This window comes from Cardiocondyla obscurior, linkage group LG04, assembly GCF_019399895.1.
Source record: "Cardiocondyla obscurior isolate alpha-2009 linkage group LG04, Cobs3.1, whole genome shotgun sequence".
Taxonomy (NCBI): domain Eukaryota; kingdom Metazoa; phylum Arthropoda; class Insecta; order Hymenoptera; family Formicidae; genus Cardiocondyla; species Cardiocondyla obscurior.
This window is the reverse complement of record NC_091867.1, coordinates 8485415-8510265: the sequence shown is the minus strand read 5'-3', so window position 1 is coordinate 8510265 and position 24851 is coordinate 8485415. Positions and strand designations below refer to the sequence as shown.

The 24851-nt window shown below is 42.6% G+C and overlaps 1 protein-coding gene across 2 annotated transcripts; it reads right to left on the bottom strand.

The window, feature by feature from the left end:
* Positions 1-97: 97 nt before the first annotated feature.
* On the bottom strand, positions 98-24643 carry LOC139102013 (uncharacterized). 2 transcript variants are annotated; one of them, XM_070655622.1, is made up of 6 exons: positions 24261-24643; positions 24064-24183; positions 23891-23986; positions 23510-23696; positions 2562-4084; positions 98-2171 (listed from the first exon to the last, which is right to left on the bottom strand). In XM_070655622.1, exons 5-6 carry the CDS (start codon positions 3998-4000, stop codon positions 1838-1840), a joined length of 1773 nt encoding a protein of 590 aa, XP_070511723.1. In that variant the 5' UTR covers positions 4001-4084; positions 23510-23696; positions 23891-23986; positions 24064-24183; positions 24261-24643; the 3' UTR covers positions 98-1837. The 2 variants fall into 2 exon arrangements, with proteins under 2 accessions (XP_070511723.1, XP_070511722.1); XM_070655621.1 differs by lacking the exons at positions 23510-23696; positions 23891-23986; positions 24064-24183; positions 24261-24643 and adding an exon at positions 11277-12296.
* Between the last annotated feature and the right edge of the window lie 208 nt (positions 24644-24851).

The following is a 24851-nucleotide window of genomic DNA, read 5'->3' as shown; positions in this document are numbered from 1 at the left end:
TTATCGTTACCCACTTAGGTACATTCGCATTGTTAAGACTAATGATGATAACAAACTTCGATAAATGCAGGGCATTTATAGGCACGTATAAAAATACTTTTTTTAATCTTGTTGTAGCAATTTATTATTTCACAAACATTTCGATGATATAATATATCGAAGAATAAAAATAGCAAATAAAACGTTTGCTTGCTTCTTAAAAGAACGTACGAACCGTTGATTATGCGAGGAATTCACTCAGTTTTTCTTTTCATTTGGTAAACTCGAAGAGTAATAACCATTTTTAAATAATCATATTTAAATCAATTAATTAATTATATTTTAATCTTATAATTGTTCCTAACTTCATATGTATGCGACATATTGTTACGTAATAATAAGTAATACAGAGATTTTACATGTATAATAATCTCTGTATTACGTATTACATTAAATAAGTATAAATAGAAACAGAATCAAATTTAATGAAATAAAAATGCCATTTTATCTGTCAATGTTTCAGCTAAAAAAACGGCCCACATAAGCTTCAAGAAATGCACTATTGTTTTACGCTAGTGAATAAATCAATGGCGTCATGCGAATCGATTTTTCTAACTTTAATTGACTCTTATTTACAATGGTCCCTTTATATCGATAAATCTCATGATAAAAACGTGAATCGCCTTCTTGCTTTCATTAACGATGTCAAATAGTGATCAATTTTCATCGTGCAGAAAGCGATCGAGGTTTATCATAAGGATCTTTGAAATCACGAAGCAATTAAGAGCTGTGACAGAGGAACGATTTTACGTGACTCTATTTCGTCGCTATTTTACTTTTATTTTTCTTTTGGCTTTTTTATTAAATACGACGATAATAAAAAAAACTAAAATAAAAGGGTTTCTGCTTCTTGTTCTGAAAATCTACAGATCAAATCGCTTCATGATTACAAAAGATATTCTAAAAGTCTTTAATATTGATACTTATATACCTCACAGCGTTTCAGTCGTCGGAATGGTCGATATTCTCTTAGCACCATTCCAAAACAAATATTCTCAAGCGTTAAACAGTAAAAAGGAAAGTTTTCACGTTTTACCGTAGTTGTCTTAAATATAAATACCTTCGAAATAATACTCTTAATGTAACTAATAATTTTACTGTTTCATTTTTCTTTCGTGTAATTTTTTTGTTCTTTTTTTCCTTTTTTAATATTCTTCGTTAAAGCACAATGTTAAAAGTTATTTACGTTCCTATAATGTAACTTTTACGAAAATTTCAAACTGCACACAGTACTAATTGTATTTTATTTACCGAGATACATTGCGCTTATTCGCTATGGCTAACGATCGATCGCAGGCTTGGTGTGTCCTATATTTCATTGAGCATACATAAGACTTAAAAAAAATTATTTACAAACGAAAAAAAAAAAGAAAAAAAGAGAAAGGAAAAAGAAAAATACTGCGGTTTTCCTCGTAATTGTAAATCGTAATTCAATCGATTGATAAGGATATTTTGACGCCTCAGACACAACAGCATGCATATCTGCAGCACTATCATCGGAGAAAAATTAGACAACCGATCCACGCTACTCTCATGCGCATAAAAACACACAGAAATATAAGACGCGATATTACGCTGTCACTAGAAATGGATTCACTTCACCGATTATACCGGTCTCGATTATCTGTTGGATTAAATCTCTGATCAAGTCCCACCAGCAATTACCTCCCGCTGATAGATTCATCGCCTCTCGTCCCGGCAGTACAGTCCTTTCTTTCATTCTTCCCGCGGCGATCGATTAGATCTTCATGGGAGAGAAAAAAGGAGAGCAAGGAAAAGAAAAGACGAATCTCCAGTGCTATCTCAAGCCGAAGAAACCGAGTGTTTTTAAAGTGTCGGTGACCCTGCTGATCAGCTTATCTTTGTAACGCCATACTGTCGTGTCTATCACGCTGTTTTCTCGATACTCCACGCAGGTTTTCTTCAGCGATCGAACGCAATCGGCGCGGTAATGCTGTAACTGCGCGTCCTCAGTCTCAATAGGATAACTGGTGCATCCGGCGCCCAAGCACGCCAGCGGAAAATGGTTGTGCAAAGTGACCACTCGTTCCGGATTGTGAAAGCATTTGATGTATTGATTTGGTTTCGTAAAGTTCTTCGAGCGATACACGTGCTGGAGCATATGCATGTACCTGCGAAGACAATTTTCGTGATTTTATTTGTGATAAATTATAATTAATATAAGAAACATGTGTTTAATAGAAGACATGTGAGTATAATTAAAAATTAACTATTTTAAATTCCACAATTACTGTAAAAAAAAAAAAAAATTAATTAATAAATAAATGAATAAATAAAAATTAAAAAAATTTATTATACGTACATTTTTTCTCGCAACAGATATATTTCCTAGGTCATTAAATAATGTTCTTCCATCACGGTTGTAATTAAAATTTTATTAATCAGTTGCAATAAAGGTTGCGGATTGATATCAACGCTTAACGTATTTACGTGCCATCCACCTTCGCGTTCTCATCACGAACGGTCGATATGCGCGACGTGAAAGTGAAAACCTTACTTACTTGGGTATGTCCTTGAAGTAACCGTGAGAGTGCAGTAGGTCGTCGAGGAAGTAGACGTTTCTGACGTTATACGAGGCGCGGGTCTCGTTCCGGATTTGCAGGGCCTTGGGCAGCACCCGGCGCATCAACTCTTGCCAGGTCGTGTCCTTCACAGGCATAATCACCTCGTCGACGTCCAGCAGCGCGATGTACTCGTACTCGTACATGTGCTTGTACAAACAATCGTTGTAGGGTATCAGTTCGTTCTGTCGCTTGTGATTAGTTTTCTTCGTAAGATACATGTGCTGAAAAGCGGGCACGTTGGGCTGGCCGCCCGGTAGAGTCAACGGGGTCACGTGCACCATACCCAGATGCTGATAATGCCGCAGTACTTTGGTCACGTTCGGATGCACCTGTAGCTCGTAGAAGTAGATCTTGTCAGCTCCCAGTAGGCTAATAAGTTCTATCCATTCGACTAGCCGCACCGACAGATCTTCGTGCAGAAAATCCAGGCCTTTTACGCACACCGCAAAGCCTTTTTTACGCTCGGGTTTATTGTAAATTACTCGGAGATGATTCGTGGCCGTGTCGCAACGTTTCTCTACTACGGAGACGGATGAAGGTGGCTTGCCGTACATTTGCGGTGGCACTCGACACGCTATCACGTATGGCTGGTAAATTCCTTGCTTGTAATTACCCCATTTAGGGTACCAAATATATTTGTATTCGAGCGTCTCGACGATCTTGGGCTCGCTCTCGCCCTCGTACCACAGTTGACAGTAGGTCTTCACGATCGGCTCGATTCGATCGATCATGCCGACGATCCTTACCGCCGGGCCGATCTTCGACAGCTTCCGATTATCGTAAAACGCGCCGAAAAATTGAAACGTTCCGTTACTCGTTCGCAGAGTTTGCCAGTAGATATTATTAAATTCCAAATCGTAGATCTGCGGATACTTCGCGCAGCTCTCGTTTGCCCGTTTCGTCAGCTTGTTGTTTTTGCTCCAGTCGCTCAGCGGTAGGCTCGGTATCCTCTCGGCGATCTCTTCGATCAGCTGCTGCTCGGTCTTGGCGGGCCTCTTGTCTAGTAACGGCTCCAGCTCCAGCGGGTTTGTCGTCGCTTCTAAACGGTTTCTAAGGGTGGTCAGGGTAGTCAGCAGGCCGTTACCACCGGAATTAGTGAGCTCGCTCAGAGACGACCTTTGCAAAAGATATCGAGACATGCTCAAGCTCTCGGAGAAGCCTCGATTCGCGCCTCGATCGTTCCCGACACCGTCGACTTCCACTAGACTACCGAGGCCTTCCTCGGCCGTGAGACCACTATCTTGACGTGCAACTCTGTTCTCCAGGTGACGAAACTGTATCGCTGCAATCATCAGCAGTCCCCAGGCGAACACGAAGACAAAAGCGCGCTTCGCACACCTCGACGAGCTACCGCCGCAATTCTGTATCGTTGTCATCCTGCTGGTTTTCCCGACGTTTACTCGATCGTTAAATTTCCGTCGTATTCAAAAGCGTCCACTTTCTCGTCCTAAGACCCGGATCTGAAACAAGAAAGCTCCGTCATCCACAAAGTGTCAATTAAATAGATCAAAGCGATTAATGCGACTAATGCGACGATTAAAAAAAAAACCGAACTACTTATTAACCAATTTATTATTTAAACGAGCCAATTTATTATTTATTCCATTCTTACCGAGATTCTCAAAGTATCGGTTACTTCATGTGTAAAATAAGTTAATTGTTAAAAGTGTGGATAATTTAATGTCTACGACGTGTACAGAATGGTAGCTCAATCATTTCGGATTAAAGTCCATATGGAGCCTCATTTAGACCATCGATGGTTCGTTCGATTGCAAAGCCGGCTGTAAAGTCATCGCGTTGCGAGAGAGGAGGACGTAGTAAAGCGAATAAATGATTTATCCCGCGAGCTCGGCGCGGACAGGACGAGAGCTGCGAAATAATCCATGACTAGTCAACAGAATTTAGGGCAAGAGACGAGATAATGTCTTTAACTGTATAAGGACACCCGCTACCGGTAGCCGGGTACTCGACTATCATCAAGAAAGCGAGCGACCCTGTCGGGCGAAACCCCGTTGGCTGGATCGCGCGAGCCTCGAGAGAAGTCTCGAACGCGGGAACGAGAGAGAGAACAAGAAGGGAGAAAGATCGCAGGACCCGCTTCGGAGATACGTGGAACCGGTTATGCTGATGGCAAACTGTTTTTCACCTTTTGCACCTCGCTCCAACTAACCTCCTCCCTTCCTGACCACCACTGAGCCTTTTGCCCGACGATGTTTCCCCTTGTCTATCTTTTCCTCTCCTCTCTTTCTAAACCTAGGTGATGATGGCGGACTTTCAAGGATCAAGTTTTGCCGCGGCCTAGGATTTCCCATCGAGGCTCCCCGCCGCACGAGCCGTTGCTCACTTTATCGTGCGTCACATTGATTAATCCGCGGGGCTCATTATACTTGGTGATCGTACTTAGCCAAATGATAATTTCATCGATAGCTATCCATCGATGTTTTCCACGTTAATTACAATTCTTTTAATATACCTGGCATTTTGTAACTGCGCACGAATCGCGATCGTTGATAATTGTGTATTTGTTTAATTGGCCGCCACGCGTTAAGCTCGGCAAATCGAATCACAGCAATTGCAATACGCGGCTCGCGCACATGCAAGCGTGATGCCACCTCGTTCCCGTTTAATTCAGACCCCGTTCTTATCGTCCCGTTCGGAATTAGCAATCCCGCACAACAACGGACCGGCCGGCCCCCGGAACGCAAATTGTGCGGAACGAACGCCTTCGTATCGGCTCAATCGTCACCGATCAATACAACTCTTCCATTACGTTTATCCGAAGGAAAATTTTGGGACTTCCCTCCCCGAAACTTTCCTCTCGCGCGACTCTCTATCGACGATTTTTCCAAGCGTCGGTCCTTTCTTTTTTTATTCGTCAAGATTTAACAGCTGACGTTTCAGCTTGTAACGTTCTCGTTATCGTCAAATTAAAAATTGTAACAGTCGAAAGTTCTTTAAAGGAGTAATTAAAACACGAGGAACATAACGAGCTCGAATTTTTAAAGTTTTACACATGCTCGAACGTGCTCGTTGCATTTATCATTCGCTCCAAAATCTTAGATCGTTGATAAGATATTATTAAAAAAAATTTATATTTCACGTGTTTGTTCATACGTTAATGCATTCGCTAAAAAAAGTCGCCGAATAAATAAAAGAACAAATAAAATAATAAATATTTCTTCGTTACAATCGTGATTACGCTTCAAGGTTCTAATTAAAAAACACATTCGTGAATTGTTGCGCTTTTCGCGGAAAAAAAAAAGTTGCATTTATCCCGCTTGTTTTGCGTTTTCTACACGGTAGAAATCTCTCGCACATGTGCGCCTTCTTGCCGATAATCCTCTATCCGCTTGCGTCAGTCACCGATAAATTTTATTCATCAAAGTTGCATGTACACAAGATACATAGTAGCTGAGTCACAGCGGCTGTATCATCTTCTGTGGCTGGTTATTTAAAGTGATTTCACGACTTTCGCAGAAAATACCGGTCCGCCGAATTTAGCTTTAATTGCTTTCGCGACTGAATCAATCAGCTGGATGTCATTAGGATCGTCAATACGGAATATCAGCTGTATTTTTTTTTTTTTAACATATTTTTTTATTTTTTTTTAAGAAACGTGTGTGACGTTTCGAGTGCACGATGCATTGGTATTATCTAATAAGGCTGTGGCAAAAAGTTATTTTAGGATGAGTCGAAGATTCATTACGAGCGCTCGTGCAAGATGCATCTGCATTCCGCGTCTTACGTAATTCCGTTGCACCTCCGCGATTTCTTCCTCCGCTATTAACCGCCACGAAGAAAGAGAGTGTCAAAGAATCTATCCTACGTCAGTAATATCCCCCACGAAATCACTAGCATTATTTAAATCGGTAATATAATTGCCGATAACTGCAGAATCTCACAAGGATACCGAGGCTATTCAGTAATAGCCTCGGCATACTTTCGACAAATGCAACGCGAACAAAAACGCGAAAGCGACTTAAAATACATATACTCGCACGTATTATTTTTTTTTACTGATAAAAAAAAGAAAAGAAAAGAAAAAAAAAGAAACACTTTAAAGGAAAAATGTTCAATTCTTACGGAACAAGTTTTATGCTATTCCTTAAGTTTTCGACGAAGAAAAAAAACATCGAAAGGAAGTTATTCTTTACGTTTGCTTTATACGTGACAGTTAATGTCATTTAAGACTTAAACAACATTCTCAGTTTTTTTTATTCCGCTACGTACATACGTACGTGTAGATCTTATATGTAGTTTCAAGAGCTGAAATCATCGAAATTAGACCGGTTTCAATGGTAGCGCGAGAGAAAGACCGGAGGAATGACGACATGTGCGCGCAGTCCAGCGAGGACGATTTTGTGGAAAGTCGAGTAGAGAGAGCGAGTGATGCTGTTACCGCTGTTACTGCTGGCTCGTACGTTCGCCTGCTCCAATTGCGATTTCTCGCTTACGCGTGCTAATTAACCCTAATTGTACGAGGGGGAAAGAGGAAAGAGAAAAAAAAAGGAAAAAAAAAAGCGGGGAGAGGGCACTGAAAAGGATAGATCACGAGTAGAACGACGAGAGAGGGAGGAAAGACGCTCTATAACAGGCGATTTCACCAGTCTCATCCCGTCGTCGATCTTGGCGATTCGAGAGCGAGATAGTATTCTGTCGTGCAATATCGCCTGCAATTGGTCGTACATAATACGAACACACACTTACATACACACACGTTTATACGTGCCGCGTGTATCAAATGCGGCGTGAACTCTTTTGATTCTCGACGCGGCACACTCGTCAGCCACGCGGTTCCCGAGGCGGCTCATTTATGTATGTTTTACACAACGTCAATATGGCAACATGTGTTACTTGGCCCACGTTTTAATGCCGGTGATCAGTGACCGAATACGTCGATTAATTGACACTTATAATTAACTGCGCATCTCCGCGGCGTGAGATATAACGAACGATACGTCGCGTTATAGATACCTTGGATTGCGTGACGTCTGATAAGAAATCGGAAGAGTAAACGAACGTTGCTGCGATTGATTTTTCTTTCCTCGATTAATCGAGGACAAATCACGCCGGAATATTTTTACGCGTTTTTACTTGTTTTCTCTTTGCTTCTCTTATAACTTATCGTGCTTTTTAGTTTCTTATTTTTTTATTTTTTTATTTTTTTAACGTCTCTAAAGTTTGTCTCGACCGCGGCTTGGAAAACCATCGACGATTCGATAGGACTCATTCGCGTTCAAGTACGCCCATAAAACTATTTTTAGCCGGTATCGCGCGCTCTTTTCCTCTCTTTTTGTCAAACCGTGCATATGTGTATACGTTATAATAAACGCGCGGCTTAATAAAATACTTTCCTTCGTATTACGGTGTAGCGATTAAGCCTATTACACGTAAATACTTAACGGCACTGTATTGAATGTCGAAACGAGGCCGTTGTTCCCTACCACAGGAAGCAAATGGAACTTTAAATTGCCGGCCGCACGCACGTCATCATCTCGTCGAGGGATAACTGCACAAGATCCTTCTCTCGTGTAGATGCAGTTTTGATTCGAGCGACATGGGTGCCACTTGGCTTTTATCCGATCATCGTTTACGACAAAAGGTGCAAGATAGACGATGATCAAACGGTTTGTTTGGTTTATTTTTTTTCGTTTTTTTTTTTTCAATAAATCCATGCACGAAACCTAAAATGTCTGTCGACAAACGACTGCTTTTTCTCGGCGAGAATGCTACTTTCACATTTCACACGAATACCTGTATTTATATACATATTTCTACTAGCATTAATTAAGATTTGTATCAACATATTTATTAACAACGCAGATGTCGCCGGGAAATTATATAAAATTGTTGATTTTAGAGCCGATTAAAAATTTCACGGTAGAATCTCAAGATAATTAAAAGCTGCAAAAAAAAAAATTTTTTTTTCTTTCCTCATAAATCGCGTCGTCGAAAAGAAATTCCAAGACGGCATCGCCCGATAGATTTGATCGCACGGAGGAAAAACTTCATGCCGTGGCATTTAAACATAATTCTAAGGTGGCCCGCAACTACCGTGTCATCATGGTGATTCTTACTATACAATTTCCTCCGCGGATGAGAGAATTGAAATTACATTTCGGAGATTCGGCTGCGTATTCGGCAATGATGCGCCGCCATACGTGGAGACGCAACGCGCCAGTGTTACGTGACGCGCTTGTTGCGCTACGTCCGACTTTATCGGGGATAAAGTCAGGTTGTGATACTTGGATCATACAACCGTTACCGAGAGAAGAGCCGGAGGTCAAGCTTAGTCGTGCATATTGGTCTTAACGCACGTCATTCTTCCCGCGAGCAAAAGATTATACATTTATCACCTCTAGAAAATGCGCGCCGCAAACTCGTGCTCGCGATATATCGAGCATTTTATCGATATGTCACATCTGCCGTGCGCGTTACTCAAGAAGAGGCTGCAGCCTTAATTATGATCGCATACTTCTTTTAATTAATCTCGGCAAGTCAAACTAGTTTTCATTACTTGAACGTGACAGAACTTTTTTTTTTTTCTTTTTCTTTTGCCTTTATTTTCTGTTGCGTCACAGCAAATATCGAGCGTGAATAGTAATATATATTTTTTTTTAATAATAAAATAAAAATAAAGTTTGCGAAGCCCTTTTTTTTCTTTTCTTTGATATATCTTTATAATTACAACTCATTTACCTATAAATAATTCTACTTATTTCACAAGTCGCGAGTCTTTAATATTCGTAACATAAATTAAATGTATAAATTATAATATTGATAGTGATAATGACCATGAGATACCGATAATTAACAATTACAAGGAAGAACGTCTCGGCAGCGTTTACACGAGCGCGAGCACGAGGTACTGCAATATAATTTCTTCGACAGATTATATCTCGATTGCGTCATGATGCATTATAATATGTTGTTATTGTTATCAGCTCGTAACCTATTTTCTTTGTTCGCACCTGGCGCAAATTATACATACGTAAGAATGGCAATCCGGCGCGTGAAGATCGCGCTTGTCCTTCGAGAATTGAATTAATTACCTGAACTTCCACGAATTAAAAGTAGCGGAACAAATGACGATTAATTAAACGAACTTCGATCGCAAACAAATTGCCCGACCAGTCACGAACGCGCGCGACACTTCTTTAAAGACAATAAAGCTAATATACCTACATAAAAACTAAAAATAATTTGTAACGTCGTGGAAAAAAAAACAGAAAAAAAAAAGAAAAAAAAACTTGCTTCGAGGCATTGACGACTGAAAATTAAAGTAACACCGAGGCCGTTCGTTACAAAATATATCGATTAACACGATAAAACTATTCCGTATGTACTTATCGCGCGTTCTCGTTATTCGTCGATAACGGAAATTGAATCCTTCGCTCAGCCTTTTTTTTATTTAATTGATTGACGTCATTAAAATCAATTGAATTGGGTCATTAAAACGAACAATCGTGCGATATTGGTTAATCGAACGAGAGCCGCGTGTATTTAGCTCTTTCCAGGGCTTTCACACACTTTCATAATTTGTAGCGTGCGGCCGCGATGAATGGTACTCGAACGAAATTCTATGCACCGGTACGGACATACGATGCGTGTAGAGCAGCCGATTTCTCCGGAGAGGAAAAGAACGTGGAGGACGCTCGATGTCCTTCGCGCTTTACTTTTAGCTCGTAAACGCCACCGATAAGTGTAATAATCGTATGGCAAAATTCAGACCTTTTTCTTGTTACTATTACGTCGATTTCCATCAAAACGAGCCCGGCGAACCTAATAAAATTATTTAAGCATGCAATTGCAGAAACGCGGATCCATACACAGAATCCACTAAAGGTGGATCGAGGTCACGATCGCTTTAACGGTAATTCCTTCAGGCAATCCGCCTCGTTCACGAACCCGTCAAAACGATCAACGCCTAATTGCGTCACGAAAATTTCGTCAATCTCACAACTACCAATAAAAATTCTTGGAATTCATACGTATATTTTTGGGCTTTTTTTTTCTTTTTTCTTTTCTTTTTTTTTAAATGTGTTTCAAGTTTTTATTTACCTCCGTGGAATACATAGCGTTACGTTGAATTAAAGAAAATTTATTTACAAAACCGGAAAAGTTTTTTAATTAGTTTTTTTTAGACTCTTGACCACTCGTTGATAGCAAATTTAAAGAAAAAAAAAGGCATTCCTCGGAGAAGTGAGCTCGCAAACGGTATTAAAAAAACTTAACAAAAACTTGAAACTTGTACGAGTATATCGAAAAGTAATACTCCCCTCATCGGACTAAATCTCGATACTAGCGGATTCTGATACCGTTATACACCAAGCGCTTTGCAGCTATACGAGATAAAAACTTTAATAGTGTTACTCTCCAACATAATATTGCTTGGGCATTATCAAACCGATCTAGATTTCAGAGCGTACGAATGCAACGATCCTCGGGTACAGAGCTTCACGGAGAAAATTGTATAATACGAATTATTACAGTGTCGCAGTAGCTGAGGACCATCGAGGAATGATGAAATTAAATCCTACGGCGGGCAATGGCCAGCACTTAAATCCACAATTCCAAGATCGTCCGCAGCCACCGCGACGCCCGTAGCAATTCTTGCTCGAAAAATTTTTGCCCGCGTTGTTTTCTACTCACGAGAAATACGAGGAAACTAATCGGCTGTGATCACGGTGGTAGTCAGAACAGCCTGGTCGATCGCCAGCCATTCGAATCCGTCCGGATGACGTTCCGGTGTCCAGGTCGCATCTCGCGGCACTCGACGACGTCCTCCACCGGGAGATAAAAGGAACGGATCCGTCCGGTTCAACACGCCGGCATTCCTCTCCCATCGGCACCCGACGTCACGGCATTTCGTAATTCCTTCTCGCGCGTAACCTTTGGCCGGTCCATTTCGGAATTACGCGGATGGAGAACGGCGGTCTAGCGATCACCGTGCGGTGTCACCGCCTTTTCCGCTTCTGGATGCTGAACGGCCCGTAGAGAACGACGTTAAAGGACAGAACGCGAACCGGACGCGCTTTCTTCTCCCGATTGTTCGCATATATGTGTAGGTATGCGCGCGTATCGGCTGCTGTTGCCGCGCCGGATGAATGCGACGTGCTTGAATGGAAGGAACAGAGTTGGAAGCGGAGCTCTCGGTGTACCGAGATCTTACAGTTCTCGTGATATCTCACGTATATTCGGGCTATCTTCCGCGAGCACGTGCAAATGTACGATACCCCCCTCCCTCTCCCCACTTGTCTTTTGTGAAGATCACGGCGATGGAAACTCGGGAATATCTTTAACAAGACACCGGCCCAAGTTGTTGAATTCACCAAACTTTTTCCACCTCCGTGGCGTTCCGATCTTTTAATTAATCCCGAGCATTAAGAAGCCGTTTCTGGGAGCCGGTCGCCGGTCGGCCGGTCGCCGTTCGAAAGGATAAGCAAGGACCTGTTACGCGCACCGCCACATCAACTGTCGACACGTTCTTGCCGTGCTCTTCAAATCACAGAATTCGGCACGGTGAACGGAGCAACGATCTGTCCCGACGAAGCACCTCGATTTAGAAACCACAACTCTATAAAAACGTTTACGTACGAGGATACCGAAATCAAACTACATTCCGGGGTCCGGTGAATTTCGGACGAAAATACCCGTCGTATGTCGTGCCGGCGTCTCGCTCCGAACTGCCGCCAGACGCCAGACGAAGTCTTTGACTAGGGAGCTGGTGGAGGATCGAGAGGGGAGTTCGAAGAGAGAGCGAGAGAGAGCGGGAAACAGAGAGAGAAAGGTTGATTGGTCAACTTACATGACTCCGATGGGAAGGGAGATTCCTCCGGGACACGAGGATATTGGGGAACATATGGGATGTTGCATGGGAGCAGTGTCTACATTGAAAAAGAAGCAACGGTCTTTGTAGTCGCAGGCAGACATTCATCTACACGAGTTTAGAACCTTCACGGAGGGATAAATTGCGACGATCGTCTACGGTGATGATAAAAAATAAATTAATATTTAATTTCTACAATTTGTCCTCCGATAATCTAGTAACTTATTAGTTGGTATATTATTATATTGATATATCAATATTAATAATAATATTGATTGGTATTAATGCTCGGCAAATATTGATCTAATATATTTGCAGATAAATCTTATCTAATCAATATAAGATAAGATAGAATAAGTATACCGAAATATAACTAAGTTATTACAAAATTTTGTTATAATAGATAACGATTAATTATTTATATTAAAAAAAAAAAATCTGTAGTAATATTTGATGGCTTACAATACCCTTTAGTGGGTAAAAGTTATGTAATACACATTGTGAATCTCTAAAAGTAATGTAGGAGTAATGTAGATTGTCAAACGTTAGTAAGTTGCCTTCTTGTTAATATAATAAAAATTCAGTCAAAACGGAGTTTTGAAATGAAAAATCGTAGTTGCGTGCCGGATTTTCAAACGCACGGATCATAGATCCTTGTTAAAAAAAGTGACTGGATATATCTTAGATAACGTTCTTCGCAACGAAAGGAACAATAAAGTGCACGTGGTCGGCAAGCGAAACCTGCAACTGGGACGTGGTTGTCACGATCATCATTACTGACAATAATTGAGGATTTCCTCGATGTTAGCACTAACTGAATTATTCATTGTTTGGTATATTGATCTGTCCTGTTGTTAACAAGAAAAGAAAAAAATAAAATAAAATAAAATGCCAAGTTTGTCGCGAGGCGACAGAAAATGAATAAGAAGGTATCTCCTTGTTGAATTCGAACTCCGCGAGTCTACTAATGACATGTTTCCATATAATTTGCAAAATATATTACAGCCGACACGTAGCACTGTCACACGAATATCGCGTTACGAGATGTAACGATAACGCTTTGCTTGGAGCGCACTTTATGCAAACTGAAATTTCCTGATGAAATTTGCAATATGCGACGTATCGATAACGACGTAATGCGTGCCAGAGCGATATCGCGCGCGCAAAGAGAGCCGATATCGCTTTTGCACAAGAATTCACTTGCACAAGAATTCACATCTTTCCTAATATTCGATGCTTTCAGGTGAATTCCATATCCCGCAAATATTACATTACATATTACAGTGATTAAATAATACATCTTCCGCGACGCGGAAGCTTAATTAAGATTGCAGCACAATGGGCATTAAAGTTCAAATCGCGTATACAGAAAGTGGAGGCGTGTGTAAAAGTAGAATACTTTTCCACGATGTAAGAAACGAAAGTCTTGTGCTGTAACCAACTATGCGATTTAAGAATCTCTGTACCGGCTAAACGTAGATCGGCAGATAATTGCGCGCGCGCGCGTGATTGTTAAATTCAAAAGTCGAGTTATTAAATTTAATTTAATTTAATTTAATGTAATTCGTATTAATTAAAGTAAATTTAATTAAAATGAATGCAATTGAATTGAATTTAATTTAAATTACTTCGTTTTTATATCCGGTTTTGGAAATTTGTACGTACATATTAACACAGATATCTGGCGAAAGTGGACCGTAGTCGAAAACAATGGCACGTGATTGTCAAACAGCTGCAATGTTTAGATCGCGGCCTAAAACGATTACATGATTGCCCGTCAGAAATTAATTCTGATTTATAACTCTCTTTGATCCGATTCTACGATATTCATTGTTTAGCTAATCGTTCATCATTATCGTTAATTCGGCTGATTCGACCATCGTCATTAATCGTGCAATTTTCTGCGACTTGTCGGTTGTGCCGCGATTGCGCGCGCCTCTGTTTATCTGCACGAATCGATTGCAATCGTAGCTCGGACATTCGTCGCATTTTGCAAAAGCTCTACTTCATATTTATACATCGCAGCGCCTACCTCTCGGGAATTTTTTTTTATTTATTTTACAACGAATCACGATATTTGAGGAAAAAAAAAAAAAAAAAAATTTCAAATTAATTGAGCTATTTGAAGGAGCGGTTGCCGAAACGAATGACCTCGGAATTGTCAATGCAACTGTCGTCATCGTGGCGTGATGTCATTGCACGTTTTTTGCGAGCATCATTAAGCTCTCCTCGCGGTGCGCGGCACGATGATTATCCACGGATAGATTTTATCTTCATAATACACGAATACCTCTCGACGCGCCGCGTCCTTGCGAAATTCCTTGCGAAGAACCTTTAACTAAGATCTTTATTAATACCAAGCGCTCGGAGTACGCGACACTCTCACGCTAATAGACAGTAAGTAGGTTTTTTTCCTTTTTTTTCCAATCCTTACAGAATTACAGAAATGCGATATCGTTAAGATAATTAAACTGCATGCACCTTAGGCGAGACGAGCCGAGGAAAATTAACTGGAAAACGCGACGTTCTATTAAAATTAGCTAATATCTATTTCGATACGCGGATTTAAGTAATTATAAGAAAATTGTTATCGCCGCGTTCGTTATCGCTGCTCCGCTACTTCGATCTATTCATTCGCAGTTTCCTCCGCGGGCGTGTCCCGATATCCAAAGACGTTCCCATTAATTCGGATAATCGCGGCTCTATCTCGTGGCGATCGAAAAAAATACTGCGCGGCTAAAGACGCGAGTGCGTCTTAAACAAGCGCGCTAACCCGCGCCTCCTCGTCGTAAAGGGGCGCATACGCGCGTTCTTATCATAAAGTGCACAGAGTCATAAATTCACAGGGTAAGAGGGAGGGGGGAAGGGGTTGGCCGTCAGTGTGCGTGGAGGGTTATCCTCTCAGCGCTCGTCTAACATCATGAATCACCGACGTTAACGACAGGTCGACCGGCCACCGTAATCTAGTTCCACGCTCGTTTCCTCGCGCGTTTCACTCCGCCCTTTATTTATCGCGTGGCCTAAGCGCGCATCGGGAATAAATTATTTAAAGTACTGTTTTCGCTGCGCTATTTCTGGCCGCGGTGCCTACCAGCGCAATTAATGCTGTGCCGCGGCAGGATTATCGGCGCGCTTTTTGGTCCTTTATCCAATCTTCTCTTTGAGAAGCCACTTCTTGCACGGGAGGAAAACTTTATACCAGGAATTACTATGGGTGTCGCGGCCAGTCGTGGACCATCTTGGAATTAACGTTTAAGCCGCCGCGGCAGATAACGAGCAGTATTTAATTTGTAATTCCGTAGCGGTCTAAGAGCGATAAGACACCGCGTTAATTCTCGATATGAAATTTTCACCGGGTACTTTTTCGCAAACGGCGGGTATATGCAGTCCGCTATCAGTCCGGGAACAGACGGGAACTAATCGGCATTTGAAATAATATTAAATTCAATATCGAATATTCATACACCCAACGCGATCGTGTCGTAAATATGTACGTTAAAGTTCAAACGTGCAAATTTCTGGCGGCGTGGGAGGAAAGAAGAGCTACGCGATCCACTATTTTATTTATCAGTTAGAATACGGAAATACGATGATGCCGTCGATTACCTCGTCGTGCGGCATCATCAATAACGTCTTTCTTCCTTCGCGCATGCCGCTAATCGTAGGTATTAAATCTTTCGTAACAACGAAAGGTCACCGTGCTGATGCACCAGGAGAGGAGGATCGAGTCACCGCTATCACAGTACATATCCTTTCCCGTGGCCTTTCTCTTTCACTGTGCCCGGTCGCTGAAGCTTTCCCCTCACCTTGCGGCAAGCCTAGGGTCCGTGTCGCGGTTTCGATCGCGGGCGTGCGTCGAAAATCGATCCGGCGAAGAGAAACGTATCGAGGAAAGTCAATGCCTCGAAATCGGCGACTACGAGAGCCGAGCGAGGGATAGATTTTCATTTTCACGGCAAATTTCGCGCGCCATTGGAACACCGATGACAAAGAACTCACCGAGCTGGCCTGCCGCTCGTTCTTGCGCAAACTCTCGGAACAAAGTCGTGCAAGGCCGAGCCAATGCCACGTTTTCGAACCGCATTCTGGCTGCTCCCCCTCGAGCACTTTCCTCACATAACATGCATTAAGGTACCGGCTCGATCACGGCTGCTCAATACCGCGTCTAATTAACCCACATTTGATTCTTAATTTAACGTCATCGGCGAAACAAACTTGCAAACGTCAAAAAAACGGCGTTACGAGAGGGCCGGATTGAGAAAGAGAACTCGTCGCGTCCGGACGTCATCCGTCTTCGTGGATAGTACTTCCCTGTCAGTTTTAATACAAATCGACTCTAGGAAATAATTGCTAATTTTGCGTATCACGCAGCGATACCGGATTATCGTGACGCAAAGGACTCGCATGCCCCAGAAATGTCATTGGCGCTGTTACAGCAGGCACTACGCGGCCGCTCGTAATAAGTCCGACACGCAGTCGAGTCCGTTATGCAATTGCACGTCCTGCAAACGGTCGAAGCCCACTTCGTGACGATGACGACGGCCGAATTAGGACAACCGAGCGCTGTCGAGGACACCATAATGCACTTTAACGCTGATGCAGGCCTTCCTGCAATCTACGGCTACATCCCCGCGATCGTAACGGGCTGCCGCGCGCTCGCTTCGTTTCAATGAATAGAGTGCATTCTAATCTGGCAATAAGTGCCACACGACGGACTATCAAGCCAAGACGATTTGATCCTATTGATATCTATTGCGCGATAAACACTTGCCTGACATTTGTCCGCGCTGCTGCACGATTTAATTAAAAGACAAGATGTTGAAATCGTGCTCGAGTATAATAAAGAAATTAAATAAAAAAATAATAATCGCGTATCATAATAAGAATTGGGGCGCAGAGATTTGAGTCAAGGCGGTGTAACCGCGACGATGTTAATCGCAATAATTGAGGAAAAAAAAAAAAAAAAGAAGAAAAAAAAATGCGCAAGCGACTTCCACGATGAGGAAACGTGTGCGTCAGATTTTCTACGCGCTCGCGGATTTCGCGCCGCGTAAGGTGTGCAAAGGTCTAACCACGGTCTCCGTTTCTTCAACGTGTCCGTGATTGAAAATGTCGGTACACGAATTGCGCAAGACGCTAAATGCACGCGCTAACAATTAGGCCGGCCACTCGACGGAACACAAGGTGAAATATACTTACGAGTCTTAAGCGTGAATCAAGATCCGTTTAAAGGCATGCCGTTCGCTCGCAGCAAGCGTTAAAACGCGCACTTACGCTTTTGAATGCCATCGTGCGCCGTAATACAAATGGTTCGAATATAAAAGATATGGCTGGACGTGTTTGTGAAAAAGAGTACTTTTTAAAACGACACTGATTAGATTCAATTAGGAATACGTGTCGCGACAGCGTTAGGCAATTACTGGACGCGCGGTGCGTACACAATGCGTACTATCAGCTTCGCTGGTAAACTTATCGCGTTACAAGAGTGCGTAATCGGAGAACAAGGCGCGATACGAGAGGCTGAGGCTCGGCGTAGCAAGATTTTAAGGGCGAGCCTCGCTTTCACGGCGGAGAAGAGTTCTTTCGGTGAAAGCAACGCTGCGCTACACTTGACACTACTATTGTATATTTGTACTATATGCATACTACCTTGCTGAACATTAGATAAAAGGTGTTAACATAAGATAGGAAACAATTCCGGTCCCTTACGTTAAAACTAACAATAAGACGTAAAGATACTTCGTAAAGATCACCCAATAGCTATTCGATAACTCTGCGAGCGTACACTTTATCGTACGTCTACTTCAAAAGTTGAATTTTTATCTGACACTATTAGATATTGAAAGATACCGCGCATTTATTCCCGTCACATGCGCGTATTCCGGGATATCCTCGAAGAGTTGATCTTACCAACTTTCTCAACTTTTCCTCGATACTGTTTCTCACGCCTGGGGCGATGATATTTTTAAATTTCCAACAAAGCAGCGGAGAGCCCGCCTAACGTACGTAGGAGGCCGCGGTATCCCCTGGACCGGAGAAGAAAAAGGGAAAGAGAGCGAGGGAAAGAAAGAAAGAGAGAGAAAGAGACTGTCTCCATAAAAATCTCGGGGCAATGACCCATCAAGGTCGAGTTGCGATTGCACGCAGTTGCGGACGCACTCCTTCGACGTGGCGAGGAAGGTACGCGAGAGAAGCGCCCGGCAGAGAGCAGCGATCCCGTCCTCGGCGGTCTTTCCACGGCTCAGAGCGACCTTCATGACGTAACCGCGAGGCGAAAAACCCTGCGCGAGTTCCGCACGCTAGTCCTATTACTCGTCGGCAAATTACATATTTCTGGAGGCGTATCGAGGTGCGTATTCAGGTACGGGACAGGCCTGAGTGAATAATCGCGCGCGATAGCGAAATGAACCTGGCGTTGATAAGCTGTCATTAAGCTGCCAAGAAGAGCCGCGGGTCCGTCGCACGACTATCGCAATAACGATCAAGAGTTCGCGTTTTCCTTGCTTCGTTCCACCCCAAAATTCACGCACGCAATCCTCCCGACGAGCAGGACGGCAATTTATTTCCAGCGCGCAGCCGAAGTGTGATACGTGCGCGATACTGCGTACAGTGTGACGCAAGGTCTTGAGGAATTATTGCTAACGACGATAGAAGTATAAAACGTTGCGCTGTCACGTATCGGCTTGATTAAACCCGAAAGAAACAAAAAGATATCTCGTGGAGAGAGAGAAAAAAGAAAAAAAAATATGTAAATGGTGTAACTGACCCGATGAAGAAAAGCCGATGGCAGTCTTAAGTCACGCGACAGTTTAAAATTAAATACTGTAAGGTGCAGAGTCGGGGGTTTCGAAAGGACAAAGGCAGACGTGGTGTGTCAGCGCGAAAACCTGACGGCGCCAAGGCTGGACACGTGCCAACTATTTCGTATCCCACAATAGTAATCTTATCGTTCGTTGCTCTCGTAACGGCCGGTACGCGCTACGTTAATTCGCACGAAAGGCGTCGCGGATCGTTGAATATGTAGCGTAGAAAGAATCCATCATCAACTCGACTGTCGACCGTCTTTTAGGCATACAGAAAAAAAAAACAACGGAATTACGTTTTCGTTCACGTCCAGGTGAACGATAGTGAAGCTTGACGGTAGCCAGGTTAAACGCACGGCGAGATAAAAATGTTATGGGAATGTTAAATTTACGAAACGTATTTTTAGCACCCGCGGCAAGTAAGTAACCGGCCTTTGTTGCCAAATATTAAAGGCTAATTTTAATTTCTGGCACGGCGGAGATCACGTTGCGCAATTTGCGTTGATCGCGTTGCAGAAGTCCGTAATAAAATGATTAATAGTAGCGCGGGACTATAAATGGAAACTTTGACTAATGGTGAAATGAGTATCGAATATTACGATATAAATTACAGGCAATTTCCATGAAATCTTAGAAATCAACTAAGAGCAACATTTACAACCGATTGCGGTCAATGTCGATTACATGACGGCACGATGGTATAATGATAACTTACGGAGTAACAATTAGAATATAAACTTTGCATGTTTGTTGCGCGAGAGTGCGTCTTGAAAAGCATTTTCCTAAAGCATAAAGCGATATTTTCTCTCTCATCTAATGCGTTACTTTCGACTTTCCCTATTTAGAAACATAGTTGCCGACGACTATTGTCATTTTTTTTCCCTAATGTCGAAAAAGAAAAATAGGAATAAGTCGATCCGAGACACAGATTCGTGGATTAGAAATGCTATAGACAGTAAACACCACCTGGTAGCTTCTGAAATTCACTTTCGTGGCGTCTAACTACTTCAATGCCGAAGCTACCTCAACACATAAAAGATACTTGATGCTTGCATACCGATCGAGGACAAGTCGTGACGCAAATCGCGAATCGCTTTAGTGACCTTTGTACGTGTTCACTCGCGCTTTCGTTAGGGTGCAGGAAGAAAGGCGAGCCCTTTAATACGTCGGAAACTTTGACGAAAGATTCAGTGTCGCATGTATAAAAAAAAAAAAAATACAAAAACTAATAAATACATCATTATAAAATTTATTCCTAACTCTAAATTATAAAAAAAAAATTTTTTGGGCAGAATAAATTTCTTGGAAAGGGGAGCGCGGAATAAAAACTTGATAAAATCAATAAATGGTATAAAAATCGATACGAACACGATTGAATAATGGGGTCCTCTTATCGGATTTCGGAATCGCGCGATTCTCTAACTTTCGACACGCGGAAACTCCGGTTACCAAGCTGAAAACGACAGCTTTCGATTCCGCGGCTGAGGAAACTTCATCGAGTTCCGGTATACGAGGGGTATATCTCTTGCAATCGCGTCCTCTCCCTCCGTGGAAGAGTTGTCGTTTCCGCTCTGCCAGTCGCGACTTTCCGACTTTCACGGAATCGGCCGCTGCGATATAAGGTTAGCCAATCTATGATTAGTGCCGTTCGGGTGTGAAAAATAGTCATCTTCCTCCAGACCGAGATTTATAAGCTTTCATTGCGAACTCTTACGAGAGATTAACCAACTGAAGATTAATAATTGAGAAGCGCGATCTCTTACTGCTTCGCGATTTATAACGTTTCTCGCAATATCGTGACGGTAAAAAAAAAAGAAAAAAAATCTATAACATACAAACCAAAGCTGTTCAAAACTTGATGAGAACTAACGAAAATACGCGCGGCACCGGCTGACTTTCAGCTAAATTATACTTGATTTATTGGCGCCGCGAAGCTGCGGTACCTCTTTTCGCGACGTAAAAATTTAAAGCTTACCCCGGAAACAAATATAGAGATTGCGTCATGCCAAGGACCGGGACTTTATTTCATCTTGCTCGATTTCGATACTGACTAACGTATCGCGAAGTCGTTATTCTAAAAGACGATTTTGACGTGGAGGCGAGGAGGGACGCGGAGATAGATAGGTGTGATTTACCGCGCCGTGGAACGCAACAGCGTGACAGCGTACGCGATATTCGATATGCGATACACACGCGCACGCAAGAGAGGATTTAATTTAACGAGCGTTGCATCGCAAGGATAATTTTTGGCTATTCTTTTATGCATGTGATATCTGTCGGACGTCAGTTAGGCTCTCACGGCCGCAAAACACTCGTCATTAATATCCATGAGTTGAAGCGTGCATCCGGTCGCCGCGGACCGAAAACGCACGTAACGTTTTTGGCGTTACGTGGAACATATTATAATTTACGACCGCCGTGCCGAGAGGCTGCTCGCACGAGCGATCGATCGCCGTACATTCTGTACTCGGCGGCTCTCTCGCTATTTATTTTTCCGTTTCGCCATCGGCCGTGCGAAAAGGATGCGCGCGTATGTGGAAAGAAACGCCGTTCGATTCAGCAGAAAAAAAAAAGTGGACCTCAAAAATCAAAAATTGAAATGGAAAATTGAGGGAAAAAGTATCGCGAACCGATACGATGTTATTTAAAGCGATTTTTTGTTTTATATAGCGTTCTTTTTGTACTCGGATGAATTTGTCGGAAAGCGACAAGGTGACATCGTGTGCTGCAACGCGACTAAGTTAATTAATAATTTTTTTTCACAAAGAGGCAAACAAATGTATCACAAAAATGCTAAGTTATATCTCTTGGTAAATAGCTTGTTTAAAAGCAGTTTGTATCTCCGATCGCCGACGCGACACGCAACGCAACGCAACGCGACGTTACAATCGCCGGAAAATATTTCCAATTCTAATTGTAAGTAGGCTGGTAAAGCAATCGCTATGCGAGGTGCAGCGGAGCTGTACATAACACGCACCCTATTATGGAGTGTACAAAGAGACGAGCCATGGGTCTAAATTGGTTTCGTTCATCGTCGATTCGTTCGTACGCACAAGTTGCGGTGCACGTGCACCAGACGCCAGTTCGCGGAACGAGCGCATCGCGAGCATGGATGCTGCGACACAACGAGTAGCTAAACCTACACGACGGTCACGTTGATTTATCATTCCCCCTATCTTTATCAAGATTTACCTCGTCAAAGAAACGTTACTTCTATTCACCAGCATGTAACAAAATTTTGTCATTAATAATCGACTCGAATCAACTGACCTCAATAAAAAAATCGCGATTATTGTTAAAGATCTCGGCGAAGTGCGCTACGTAGGATACATAATCGCGCAGATAATTATGGTATTGTGCTGATTTTTAGCGTCTCGCAACTCGATCGCAATTCCTTGGAAAGGCTCGTCGAATCCGTCCGCTCGCGGGAGCATCTGGTATCCCTTTCGCGCGAGGATCTCGCCCGACGAGCGCAAAGTCTTGCGAGAATCACCGAGCGCGAAATTGAAGTCTCGTCGAAGCCGGGCCCAGGCCCCGCCTTAATTCAGGCTCCCGGAGTCCGAGAGACACGCAATCTTTGTCGAGCGTCTCGCGATCGCGTCTCGGGACGAGACGCGTCCGCAGCAGACGGGCTGATCATCATCGAGCAGGCCCCGACAACGAGAGACGAGACGTGACGAGACGAAAGTACATGCGGCGCTACTCATTACTTCGCGGTTTTGTAACAGATTCGCGACCGGCATTATGCAATTTAACGACGATACTTTTCAATTTGCCCCCCCTTCCCCTCCCCGACTCGGGATCGCGTATTTCGCGTTCGCGATTCGTAAAGCGACACCGGCGACTCGAGGCCCAGCTGCTGGATCCTCGGTAGCCTCTTTGCGCGCAAGCCGCGTTCGTGGAAAATTAAATCGCCTTTTTTTTAATCCTGAACACGTGTCACGCAACCGTTTGCCATAATCGCTTTTTCGCGAAACTCGGAAATTAAACCTGAAGATGCGAAGAGTTTGAAAAGTAAAGCGCACATGTGTGTAAACTGCTCTCGGACATCAGAAAATGTGATACAATATAAGCGTAACGTACTCACAAAGAACAGAAGGTCAAAGTAATATCAGCTTGGCGTCATATTGGCCAAATTTTGATAAATTTATTATTATATTTTTGGTAACAGTTTGGTCATTACGACTTCAATTGGTATCGTTTTAACTTTCTGTCCTCCTTGGGTACCTTGGCAAAGCATTAACTTTACTCACCGAGATGGAGACTCCGGGTACTCTCTGAATGGTCCCAACTTCTCAGCAAACAGCATGATGAAAACGAGCATATTTATGCACACGAAGTACTTTTCGAAGAAATTGCCTCCGCAAGCGCCGACAGTCAGCATACATTGAAAACGCACATGCTTCGAGTTTAAACTGGACACAGGCATCATGTCACTTTCTGGAAAGTAATTACATAAAAGAGAATTAAAACTTCCAGTTTAAGAAAATATATATGATGCAAATTTCATTTACACGTATGTGATTTTTTAAAACAATTTCTTTACTAATCTTTTTATATCTTTTATATTTTAATTTTTTTATATGTATATATATGTATTCATTGTAAAATAAATTATTAAAATTTAATAAAACCTTGCAATTGTAGAGGAAAAGGAAACCGTCGATTACACTTAATAGGGGTACTAGTGTCGAGACTTTTACAAGCGCGGTCGCAACTTGTATTTTAACCTGAAAAAACGAATCATTTAATTCATAATACTAGAAAAATGCAAAAGTTTAATTGAATTAGGATTCAGCATAATTACCTAACGCAATTAAACGTCTCGTCGAGATGTAATTGTAATGCGTGACTCGACAAAGCAGAGGACACTAGAGAGCCTCCATAAGCTGGCTTGCTTTTACAAGGAAGAAATTTGAATTCAAACCTGAAAAAGCGAGATACTATCGTTAACAATATTAGGAAAATGCCAAGTTAAACCGAATCAGAATTTAGTATAATTACCCGACGCAATTAAACGTCTCGTAGGGAGATAATATTAATGCGTAAAATCGTGCTGTGACAAATGACTCTCAGGCCGCAGGGAGAAGGCAAAAGCGATGATGATGGGTGAACGCAATTTACGGATGTAGCGCACGACACGCACCAGGATGCGATTAGGTCGGCAATTTCGCAAATAGCACGTGGCTCTATCTAATACCAGAAGCCGGTAGAAGCCGAAGCGAAGGATGCTGATCGCAGTGGATGGCAGTAGCGTACGGGAGTTGTAACGGTTTCCGCTCGTCCTACTCGTTCCTCTCGTCCCTCTCGTCCCTCTCGCAAGCCGCTCGTCCCACAAAATGGAGAAGCCAAGATGGCCGTCGTCATATATACGTCTTTAGCTAACATCCCAACCGAGATCTCGCTGCGAGCAACGAGCAGCCAATAAAATGACCGTTTTCCGCGAAATATCTCGAATCGATCGAGATCTGAGCTCGAGCGCCGAATCCAATATGGTCTCTATGGGTGACATCCATGGATCAAAACTCTTTTCTCCCTTCGGTAATAGCTCTCTCCTCTCTCTCTCTCTCTTTCTTTCTCTCGGAAACTCTTGCC

Coding starts and splice junctions, on each gene's coding strand:
- LOC139102013 (XM_070655622.1), bottom strand. CDS start 4,000: ATGACAACGATACAGAATTGCGGCGGTAGCTCGTCGAGGTGTGCGAAG. Junction 2,172..2,561: donor TACTTCAAGGACATACCCAA/GTAAGTAAGGTT, acceptor TTGTCTTCGCAG/GTACATGCATATGCTCCAGC.